Consider the following 12,494-nt stretch of genomic DNA (forward strand, 5'->3'; position numbering starts at 1 on the left):
AAATTCCTGATATACACCTATTACAATATATTTCATCATATTCATCCTGATATACACCTGTTATATAATATATTTCATCATATTCACATTCACATCCATCTAAACCCAAACTAGTAAATCCATCCAAACATAAGCAACATTTATCCAAACACAAACAATCTTATCCACATCACATTTATTCACGCTTAAATACATATAAGCTTAACATCATAAACAAAAATATAAAAAATTACAAAGACGAAGGCGGAGGTTTAAGTTTAGGTTATAAGTATATGTTTTAGAATTTGAGAATAAGTTAGGTTAAGGTTATAAGTATAGGTTTAGGTTATGGGTTAAGGTTTAGGTTTAGGTTAAGGTTATAAGTATAGGTTATAGGTTTAGGTTTAGGTTAAGGTTATAAGTATAGGTTACAGGTTTAGGTTTAGGTTATAAGTATAGGTTTTGGGATTTAAGAATAGGTTTAGGTTAAGGTTATAATTATAAGTTTAGGTTATAGGTTATAGGTTAAGGTTTAGGTTTAGGTTTAGGTTTAAGTTATAAGTATATTTTTTGGGATTTGAGAAAGGTTAAGGTTATAGGTTTAGGGATTTGAGAATACATTTAGGTTTTAGGTTTAGGTTTAGGTTATAGGTTTAGGTTAAGGTTATAGTTTATAGGTTATAGCTTTTGAGAATTGAGAATAGGTTAAGGTTTAGGTTTAGGAAATCAGGTTCGGGTTCGGGATCAGGTTTAGGTTTGGGTTTAGGTTTTAGGTTATATGTTATAAGTTTATGTTATAGGTTAAGATTTGGGTTATGGGTTATAGGTTATAAGTATAGGTTTAGGTTTAGGCTTAGGTTTAGGTTATAAGTATAGGTTTTGGGAATTGAGAATAAGTTTAGGTTAAGGTTATAAGTATAAGTTTAGGTTATAGGTTAAGGTTTAGGTTTAGGTTATAAGAATAAGTTTTGGAATTTTTTTAAATGCTTTCACATAGTTTTAGATGGAATGGCCCACCTGAGTTTCGTATACGGATGATTTTTGAGATATCTCATAAGCTAAAGGGGACACATCAAATGCATGGTGTTGATGTTCGACACACATCATGATGGCCCCCACAAAACTTACTAACATTAATTCTTAGGTTCTCAGGGTGTCAATAAGTTGGGTCACAATTTTGACCAGAATATTTGACCCATTTTACATGTCTGGTCCATTCACTCTATTTTACTGATTATTACCCTCAATTTGACTAGTTACTTGCCCCGATTATACTACATATGAGAAAGATATTGGGCAAACAAGATTGATCACCAATTTGAGTGAATTCTGATTTAAACATCTGAAGTTATTTACTCTTCAATCTGGACTGATCAAATTGTCCAATAATGGTTAAAGGTTGTTCATAATATCAAAAATATATGAATGAATAGAAAACACAAACATCACCTTGATCTAAAACTTCTATGGCCTCCAAGAAATTTTAAATGGTAGAGGTTCAATAACACCATTTCCTATGGTGTGGTCCACTTGAGCTTTGGATATGCTTCCTTTTTGTTCTTTAGGCCTCAAATTATCTGTTAACATGGATGAATGGAGTGGATAAAATAAACAAATAAATAACAGTGGACCCCACAGAGTTTACTCTGGTAAGGGTAACGAGTAACTCACCTAAATGTAGTGGAGAAGGGTTTCCTTAAAACATTCATAATCATATATTGGGCCTGCCTAAATGTGATTCACATATCCAACCCACTCATTGTGTGTGTCCCACTTGGATGAGGGGTCGGATCAAGTTTCAACCGCATCCAAAACTCATGTGGCCCCACCAAGTGCTTTTATATTTTTAAGGATGTCTTCACATAGTTTTAGATGTGAATGCAGACCCCCAAATGAATGAGAAGTAAATCTCTCTGAAAATTGTGAAAGACTGTTTCCTGACTGAGTTTTTCATATGTGAATGCAGACCCTCAAATGAATGGGAAGCTGATCTCTCAATCTTGCCTTATGGCAGGAACTGTGGGGTCCACTGTGTTGCATGTGCTTTACACACCCTGTCCATCCCTTTTGCCAGCTCATTTTCGAGCGTAAGTCCCAAAATGAAGCAGATCCAAAGTTCATGTGGACTGCAAACAAGGTGATTAAATTGTTTGGCATTTCATGCTTGAGACCTTTAACTGTTTGCAAACATGTTTAACAATCATTTTTATCTTTGCAAGTATGGTTCCATAACTGAACATCGAGTTGAGTTGTTTTTTTTTTTTTTTTTTTTTTAATTTTAAACTATCGTTCCGCTTTGTTTAGACCATGCCCTATTTTTTCTTCACAGTGGAAAAGGGTTGAAAATTATGAGCTTTGGAGTAAGCCAACGACAGACTAATGGTGTTGAAGATGCTCTTCAGGCTACTAATGATGATGCTGTAGATCCACATCTTGAACGGATTAAAAATGAAGCTGGTGGTGAGGAAAGCGATGAAGAGGTACTCTTAGTCGTCGGTGATCACTGTTACATTTTATCCCATATGAAATATGGGTACTTAATGATAGCTTTCATGGATTCATTATTTGCAGGATGAAGATTTTGTTGTGGAGAAGGATGATGGAGGCTCTCCTACTGATGATTCTGGAGATGAAGAATCAGATGCTAGTGAAAGCGGTGATGACAAAGAAGTAAACTACATCAACTCCCTTGTTTTTACTCCTTACCTTGTTTCAATAGAAGTTGGGTAACTAGAAAGTTCTGATACTTGAGTTTGACATGGCAATTTATGTAATCGCCATTGCTGTTTTAGAATGTTTTGGTGCTTTTGATTACATACTATAGCTTTTTCATCAATGTCTGGCCATGAAAGTTAATACTTCTTTCTCTTTTCTTCCCATTTCAGAAGCCTCCCAAGAAGGAAGCTAAGAAAGAAGCAGCTGCTCCTAAGGCATCTTCTTCTAAGAGGAAATCCAAGGATGGAGATGAAGATGGTTCAAAGAAGAGAAAACCAAAGAAGAAAAAGGATCCTAATGCACCAAAGAGAGCTATGTCTGCTTTCATGTTCTTCTCACAAGCCGAAAGAGATGTAAGTTGTTTTTGGTATGCCATGCTGGTTTTTGCTTCTTGTTGCCTTTAAAAGTTGAGTCCTAGGATGCATTTGGGTGTTCACAGTTCCCAAAGCAGAAAGGCATGCTGCTGCCAAAATCTGGTTGAAGTAGCACGCCAAAACGTGATTATTTGAATCCACTTAATATGGGGGCTCCATTTCTGCGCCGCCATATACACCAAGCCCCCCCATTTCTGCCCTACTCACATCCAAACCACATTTTGAAGAATCTCAGCCAAAATGTCTCTGTTACCTAAGAAGGGTGGCGAGTATTGAGTATGGCAAGTTAAAAAGTTTGTAGGATATGAGTACCTAAAGGGCCGTTTGTTTTACAAATTACCACAATATGGTAACATAAATATGTAATGATTATCTAAATCTATTTTTTTAAAGACCATAATACTCCCATTTTCATGTGCAGGTGTCTCTATTAGATCCCACCTCATATGTAGTGGTGGTGACTACATCGATGACCGTTAATCTATATGCCTTCACTATTTTTGAAGTTTTCCATTGAGGCGGATTGCGTGGTCACCGAACACTACTGAACTTCATGGTAGCAAGCCTATGTGAAGCCACAGAAGTTTCGAGTAAGCCGGTGGATTCAAAAATTCAGAACATTCTATCTGACCCCATCATGAGACAGGTATGCTTTTAGGAGTTTTTATGGTGGTCATGGTTGAGGCATTATCTGTTAATACTGTAAAAACTTCACAGTTTTATGTTGGTTATCATTGGTCATGGCATCATCTATCATTTTTCTGATGATGACATCTCTTCTATGTAAGAGTGATTGACCTCTCATGCATCGTGGAACAACTTGAGGCTCAAATTGCAAAGGTGAAAGAAGAAGCTTTCAACAGGAAAGAGATTCTATAGAAAGTTGAAAGTTGGTACTCACAAATTAACCATGCTACGCAACAAATAGCAGCTCCAAAGGTGCCTCATCCCCTTCAGTGTGTTTCATTTATTCCAACCATTTCTGTAAGATGATATAACCAATTTATTGTCTCCATGTTGTGCTTGCATGCTTAGATTTGTTTCAGTTCGGTTTCTACCCTACAAACCATGATCACAAGACCCTACTTATCTTATTTGATGTTATTTAACAAATGAACATTTAATATCATGTCCAAAACAGCAACCTCAAAGAACAGCTTTCAACCATACTGGCTATGACCAGCTGGTTTGCAGCAGCCTGGCACAATAAACTAGCAGTAACAAGCCAGAGAGCCAAATTTAGTATCTTAACTGATTCCTTTAGTATTAATAGACCGTTAACTGTTCGATTGGTATCTTGATGATTATTTTGTCTTGATGAATGTTAAATGGGTTGAAACATGATTACGATATTATTAAACAATCGTGTGAATTATTTTTTGAATGACTATCAGGTGTAAGATTCCAAAAAAAAAAAAAAAAAAAAAAAAAAAACTAACGAACCTGACAATTATTTTTTTAATTCGCAGCTACTTTAGCGACGGACCAAATCCGTCGCTAATTTCTGAACTGCGACAATGGACTACAGATTTGAGGTCCGTCTCTCCTCATATTAGCGACGGATGATCCGTCGCCAATATTTTTAATGATGAAAAATTCGGGTGGTTTTTTCTGAATTTCAGCGACGAATTTTTATTTTTGCGATGGATCTTATCCATCGTTACTATGCGATGGACCTTATCTGTCCCAGATTAAATGACAGATTTTATTCGTCGGGAAAAAAAAAGGACCCAATAAACAGCGATGGACCAAGCGACAGACAAAATCCATCGTTTATTTAGTTTTACGACGGATTTGGTCCATCGTAAATTCATGATTTTGGCGTAGTGTCATGCATGTGGATCCCATATTCAATGTTATCGTCTATCATGTGGGGCTATCTCCAATACCCACCTCCTCTCATGTGGAGACCGCCTATATGGATACTCGATTTTGTGGACCCCACCTTCAATGTGGGTCGCCCATCGTGCAGCACTTGCTTTAGATGTGAGCCATTCATTAATAGGAGCCTACCTTTGATGTAGACAATCCATTATGTGGCTTGCCTTGATGTGGGGTTCACCTTTGGTGTGGACCACCCATCATATGGGCCCCACCTTTGATGTAGACCTCGCATCATGTAGGGCCTCCTTTGATACATATTAGGGGACATGTTGAGTTGTTAAAATAATTAATGTGTATGCTACTACTAAATGTCAAAATAATTTTAAAATTATTTTTATGACTTTTGCATGGCTACACCGAAAGTCCAGGACGAAGCTACCTTTGATGTCATGAAATGTCTTCACTTTATTGTCATAAACGTCTTCATTATAGTTGTACCTGTCGGGACCGATCCTATTGTGTGGGCACATCCAACCCACACGTACGGTGAGCTGTGACATGATGAAATGCCTGAAAAATTGGGGTCCACCCGACCATAGAAAACAATCGATCGACCACCACCCAAAATCTCTGGAATTCCTGCGGTGAGCAATCGTGTTATGTGTGTGCCGTCTAATCCGAGTAACAAGTAAACCTACGCCATAGTGATGAGAAACAAGGAGACCTATCTAATTAGGTGGGCCACACCATAAAATACAATTGACAACCACTCAACTCAATGGCCTAAATGATGGTTGGATCTGAGTGATTTTTGGAGGCAACCACCAGGCAACCACCTTTCAAGATGGAGCAACCCTTTGGACAGGTTGGATGTCATACACATACTATGGTGGACACTACGTGCAACCCTTGTAGAATAAGCCTGCAGAGGATTCGCGGAGAAATGGGTGGCTAAAATACCTCCTTTCAAAGCGTCCCCTGGTATTAGGAATCTTTATTAATAATAAGGATGATGTACACTACCTGGGTAGGGCCCACTGCATCGAGTAGCCAGACGCGGTTTGACTGATGACCCCAGAACTAGCTAAATATAGTTGGTGTGAGTGCTCTGTGGGCCCGCCATTATATGTGTTTTATCTCTGTCTAGTTTGCCGACTCATTTTAAAGTTTGAACTCTATTGATGCATAAATCTAGACGTTCTTCCTAGACCACTTGAAACTTGCAAGGAAAGACAAAGATGGAGACCCCGACTACTACAGGGGACCCTCCAATGCCAAAGTCAGGAGGCAAGTAAGGTCTATTAGACCGTGAGATCTTTGGGCAATTTTCTAGGTAGGATTGTCGGTACCTTTCACCATTAGGGGTGCTTCTATTTATAATTGAGGAGAGGTGGTAGCATAGAGAAGATTTTCGTATTGTATAGGGATTCGGATCCCTAACGTATAGGGACGATCTATATCCTGAAAGTTTCAGGGATGTCTCCCGAGATCTTAAGAGAAGATCTCAGGTGGATTTGTTCGATTATTCGAGATCAACAGAGTTGTATAGTAGGAGGCCAAGGTGATCTTATCCAATCTGGCGATGGGTGGTCTACCGACCTGATCATCGAGTAACATGCGAACCTGGATTCTCTCTCGAGTCGTTGCTGAGCTCCTTTTGGCGTTGGACAAATTAGCAGTTAGTTGACCTATCTTAGGAGACTTGTAAGAAGACCGAGACTGATCTCTTTTCTTGCTCGGATCAAGGTTGAGGTTGACCCCTTTGTTGTGTTGGTTGCTGACCAGCCTTGTAGAACGCGCAAGTGTCTGACTGGACCTAATTATCTAGTCGGTCCATTTTACACATAACAAACTCAAAAATGGAGACAAATCCAAAGTTCATGCAATGGAAATTGAACGCTTGCCATTGAAAACTTCTCGAGAGCCACAGAAGGTTTTGATAAATATGAGGGCCCTATTATAAGTTGGATTTGCCTCGTTTGTTTGGTTCATGCCTATTATAAGCTGTAAAAATGGATGGCCAGCATGGATAGAACACATACATTATGGTGGGGCCAAGAGAGCTTTAACATCTATGTGGTTGGTGTTGAGCACGACTTGGCTATGACCGAACTAGTGATGTGGGTGGATCCTGACCATAGGACCCACCTCAATATATGCATTGTATATCCACATCATTCATCTGCTTTGCCAACTTATTTTAAGGCATTGCTTCACAATGGAAGCAAATACAAATTTCAAATGGATCACACCATAGGAAACAATAGTCATTGAACACCTATTAAAAACTTTCTAGAGTCCATAATGTTTATTGACTATCCTACCTATATCTAAGGTCACAAAGTCAGGGATGAAAGATAAAATTAAATATCATCTTTGATCCAAAACTTTTGAGGCCCACAAAAGGTTTTATAATGGTCAAGTTTCCTGTGGTGTGGTCCACCTGAAATTTTTTATCTACTTCATTTTTTAGATCATGCCATAAAATAGGTTGGAAGGATAGTTAGGCATCGTGGATATACAATACAGACGTTTAAGTGGGCTCTACAGTCTGGATCCTACCCATATCACTGGTTCTGGTGAGAGGGGATTGGGTAACTCAGTGGGCAGTACTGAGTAAACTTTGTGGGTCCCAACTATGATGTATGTGTCTTATCCTTAATGTCCATCCATTTTTTCGGTCTGATAGGGTCAGATCCAAAAACTGCATCCTATCCAAAGCTCAAGTGGACCTCATCACAAGAAGCAGTAGGGATAATGACATCCACAGTTGAAGCCTACCTAAGGCTCATAATGATGTTTATTTGTCATCCAACCTGTTCATAAGGTCATAAAGACATAAATGAAGTGAAAAACACAAATATCAATTTATTCAAAACTTCCGTGGCTCCAAGAGTTTTTGGGGAGAAAACATTCAATTCCCATTGTTTCTTGTGGTGTGATCCACTTAAGCTTTTGACATGTTCAATTTTGGACTCATGTCCTCGAAACTATTTGGAAAAATTGATGGACAGCATAGATAAAATTTTGGGCCCAGAGTTTACTAAAACCTACTCAAGGCAATCCACTCTCGGATGGGCGGATTGCTTGCTACGTAAGTTATGCAGACCAAACTCTGTGAGGCCCACCATGATTTATGGCTTTTATCCACACCATCCATCTATTTTACCAGTTTATTTTAGTGCGTGATCCCTAAATTGAAGCACATCCAAAGCTTAAGTGGACCACACCATAGGAAGCAGTGTGAATTGAATGCTTACCCTTGATAACTTCTTGAGAGGCACATAAGTTTTGGATCATATGATATTTGTGTTTACCCTGTTTATATCTTTGTTACTTAGATTGGATGACAAATAAACATTGCAGGCTTTAAGAACGTTTCAGTGGTGTATATCATTATTCTCACCGTTTCCTGTTCCAATACACTTGAGCTTTGGATATGATTCAATTTTAAGATCTTCTCTAAAATGATCCGTAAAAAGAGACGCATGGCATAGGCAAGACACAAGTATCCATGCTGTTCATATGTATTTCCGGATCATTTTAGATGTGGTCACAAAATTAAGTAGATCCAAATAGCAGGTGAACCACACCACATGAAACAATGGTGATTGAATGCCTACCATTAAAAACTACCCAAGGCTCACCTACGGCCACTATAATGTTTATTTTCATCCAATATGTTCATTAGGTCAAACAAATTAACCTGGATGAATGGAAAAATTAAAGATTAGCTTGATACAAAACTTTTGCAGCCAGCGGTAAGGTTTTAATAGTAAATCACCACAGTTATCAATGGTGTGTTCCACTAGGAATTGGATCTGATTAAGTTTCAGAGTTATTTCTTAAAATGAAATGAAAAAACGGATGGACGACGTGGATAGATAATAAATTCATCAAGGTAGACCTAGGACCCGAACCCAGACAAAGATTTTCCACCGGATTCAAACGGTTTACCAAATCCAACCTGATTACTGAAAAATTAAGCCCGATGTGTTTTTGCCTTCGTACAGGGTTACGTGACTTAGTCAATAGGTTGGATTGCAAATAAACATTACAGTTATCGCAAGGAAGTTTTTAAGGGTCGGAGTTTAGTCACCATTGTTTCCTTTGATGTGGTCCACCTGAGATTTAGATCTCACTCATTTTTGGAACCTATTCCTAAAACGAGCTGAAAAAATGGATGGACGGCGTGGATAAAATACATACATCATGGTGAGGCTCACAGAACACCAGATAGCTGGCTGAGTTGGGTCCCCAGCCAAACCGTATCCGGTTAACATCGGGTCAGATCCATCAGCTAACCGTGGGGTAACATTTACAGCCCTGCCGTTCAAGATGCGGCATAGGGCGAAATTTGGACTGAGCCGTTGATCTTTAATCACTTGATTGGTAAGCATCAAATGGATGGTCAAGAAGAAAAATACACAACGGTACATGTTCAACATCAAATGTTCTTTAAATACAGATTATGATCCTATAATAATCTGATTTGGGCATACGTCACTAAAATGGACCCGCAATGCGACGGCTTGGATTGAGGTAGGTGGATGCCACGTGTACTATGGCTGTCTGTATGTGTATGGATCATTACAAACATTACCGATTCCGACATTCTATAAAATCCTCTGCTAAGTGTTTGAAACAGCAAGCTCATTCTCCTCCACATCAAGCTTGTTGGAGAAAGCAAACGAGTCTAACTAACAAAGCATGGAGAACCCAGAAAAGATGACAAGGTCCACCAGCTGCCGTGGAGTCTCTTTCGAGATCAATCCCAACAAGACCAATCCATTCACCGTACCGGTTCAGCCGGAAGTTGAACGAGATGGCAGGTGGGTCTGGTTCCCTTGGAACATTTCGCCTCGCAATCGCCTTCGAAGTCCTTTCGGGGTTTCACCTTTGTCGTTTATGTTCCAAAGGTCTACGAGTCGAGCTAGCAGCCATTACTGCGATCTTGACGATGAGGATGATGAAGAGGAAATGATAGTAGAAGAAGAAGTTAATGATATTGAGAACCTGAAAAAAGAAGAAGAAGACTATCGACAACATCTCGCAAAGAAAGAAAGCTATGTTGCCAAAACAAAGCAACGTAGAGAATCGAGGCTGTCAGTGATATTGCTAGACCAAGGTCTGTTTACAGTCTACAAGCGGCTCTTCGCCGTCTGCCTGTTGCTGAATTTACTAGGCCTGCTTCTCGCCGCTACCGGACGTTTTCCATACGCCAGGCGGAAGGCAGCCCTTTTCTCTGTTGGGAACATACTCGTCCTTACACTTTGCCGGACCGAGGCCTTCCTACGGTTCGTTTTCTGGCTGGCTGTCAAGGCTCTGGGGAGGAGCTGGGTCCCACTCCGACTCAAGACCATGACCACTTCTTTCCTCCAATCCCTTGGTGGCATCCACAGTGGCTGCGGGGTCTCTTCGATTGCATGGCTCATATACGCGCTCGTCCTGACTATCAATGACAGACAAAACACTACAAATGCAATCGTAGCCGTTGCCTCCACCATCCTATCACTGCTCTGCCTATCATCATTAGCCGCATTCCCTTTAGTACGCCATCTCCATCACAATATATTCGAACGAACCCACCGGATCGCTGGCTGGACCGCACTCGCCCTCCTTTGGCTCTTCATCGTCCTCACTATCTCATACAACCCCATTTCGAAATCCTACCACAATTTCCATTGTTCTATTCTAGTAAAAGAGCTAGAATTCTGGTTCACGTTAACCATCACATTTCTGATAATCCTTCCATGGACTACGGTGAAACGAGTTGCAGTGACAATCACCACTTCTTCTGGCCACGCGGCTCTGATAAAGTTCGAGGGAGGAGTGAAAGCTGGCTTACTGGGGAGGATCAGCCCGTCTCCCTTATCTGAATGGCACGCATTCGGTATCATATCAGATGGTAATAAAGACCATATGATGCTTGCTGGTGCAGTTGGAGACTTCACCAAGTCCTTGGTTTCAGACCCACCTAGCCATCTTTGGGTCCGGTCGGTTCGCTTCGCTGGTCTACCTTATCTTGTGAACATGTACCAAAGGGTCGTTTTGGTAGCAACGGGTTCCGGCATCTGTGTTTTTCTCTCCTTCCTCTTACAACCATGTGCTGCTGATGTGTGCCTTGTTTGGGTGGCGAAAGGGATTGGAGAGAATTTTGGAAAGGAAATCAAGGAGATGATGAGTGGGTTTTCGAAAGAGAAGGTGATCATCCATGACACGGCTGTCTGGGGCAGGCCGAACGTGGCGGAGATGAGTATCGACGCAGCGAAGAGGTGGAGGGCGGAGGTGGTCATTGTCACCAGCAATCCAAAAGGGAGTAGGGACGTCGTGAATGCATGCAAGGGTGCTGGAATAGCTGCCTTTGGGCCCATTTGGGATTCTTAGGTTGTTGCGGGTGTATGGAAGCTGGGTTGCTCCTGCATGCAGTTGTTATGGCCTGCTTGCGCGGGAGAAACCCTTTTAAATTTTCGATCCGTGACTAGCTGTAATAGGACATGGCCACGTCAGCAGTTACCTTGTCGTGTTGCTTCTACTTCTTCGGACGAGGGTTGCACTTGCATACTGACACTGCCAGTAGCAACTCCCAACTGGACGGTGCTCTGTGCGATCCACCATGATGTTTCTTATTTATCCATGCCGTCCATCCATATTTACAGCCAATTTCAGTATATCTAAATAGAAACGAGGCTGATCTAATTCTCAAGTGGACCACACCACAGGAAACAGTGGTGATTGAATGCCTACCATTAAAAACTTTTTATGACCCACTGTAAATTTTATTTGTTATTCAACCTGTTGATTAGTTCAGACAGACCTGGATTAAGGAAAAAAACAAATATCTCCTTGATCCTATACTTTTAGTAGTGGGAGTTCAATAACCACTCTCTTCTGTGGTGTGGTCCAATTGAAATTTAGATCTGCCTCGTATTTGTGCTCATACTCTGAAATGATCTGAAAAAATGGATGGACGGCGTAGATCATGTTGATGTGCAATGAACACCGTCCAGTAGCCAGTTGCTACTGGAAGTGTCGGCGTGCAATCCGTGTCCTAACTCTCCATACCAAACGAGAAGGCAACTGCTGACGTGGCGACCTTGCATCGGTGAGATTGGAATGTGAAAGTGAATGTGAATATGTGATATGATATGATATCATAGATTCAGCTCCATCGTAATGCGGTACGGGCCCTTGACCGTACACATAGAAGGGAGACCGTGATCGGGATGGCCCACCTAGTAAGTTCAGCCATGGATAGATGTGGTCCATGTTGATATCAATTGTCAGGTTGTCTTTCCATCACTGAATGCCGATCAATAAACAACTTTGTTGTTTGCCGTTCATTTGAAGTACACCAATTAAATGTGTAGGATCCTAAATTGTAAGTTGTTTAAACCATATTTCATTAAGAGTAGGTTCCACCACATGAACGGTTCCGATTCACTGTTTCCTCTGCCGCGTGTAAAGTGAAAAGAGGTCCTATGGAATTATGATAGAGCTAGCTTAAACGCATCATAAAGATTATTGTACATGTACTAAGTCTAAGTGAAGATTGTATCTATCTTTTACCGTATATTATCATGGTGAGTCAACCCTGGGCAG

General features: G+C 40.5%; 2 protein-coding genes across 2 annotated transcripts; both read left to right on the top strand.

The window, feature by feature from the left end:
* The first annotated feature begins 2,295 nt into the window (after positions 1-2,295).
* On the top strand, positions 2,296-3,113 carry LOC131247196 (FACT complex subunit SSRP1-like). Its single transcript, XM_058247618.1, has 3 exons — positions 2,296-2,459; positions 2,551-2,649; positions 2,865-3,113. The coding sequence occupies exons 1-3, from the start codon at positions 2,328-2,330 to the stop codon at positions 3,096-3,098; spliced, it is 465 nt and encodes a 154-aa protein (XP_058103601.1). The 5' UTR covers positions 2,296-2,327; the 3' UTR covers positions 3,099-3,113.
* Positions 3,114-9,602: 6,489 nt separating this feature from the next.
* LOC131247197 (adenylate-forming reductase 06235-like) lies at positions 9,603-11,437 on the top strand. Its single transcript, XM_058247619.1, has one exon. The coding sequence runs from the start codon at positions 9,603-9,605 to the stop codon at positions 11,277-11,279; it is 1,677 nt and encodes a 558-aa protein (XP_058103602.1). The 3' UTR covers positions 11,280-11,437.
* Positions 11,438-12,494: the final 1,057 nt, after the last annotated feature.

This window comes from Magnolia sinica, chromosome 5 (genome assembly GCF_029962835.1).
Source record: "Magnolia sinica isolate HGM2019 chromosome 5, MsV1, whole genome shotgun sequence".
NCBI lineage: Eukaryota > Viridiplantae > Streptophyta > Magnoliopsida > Magnoliales > Magnoliaceae > Magnolia > Magnolia sinica.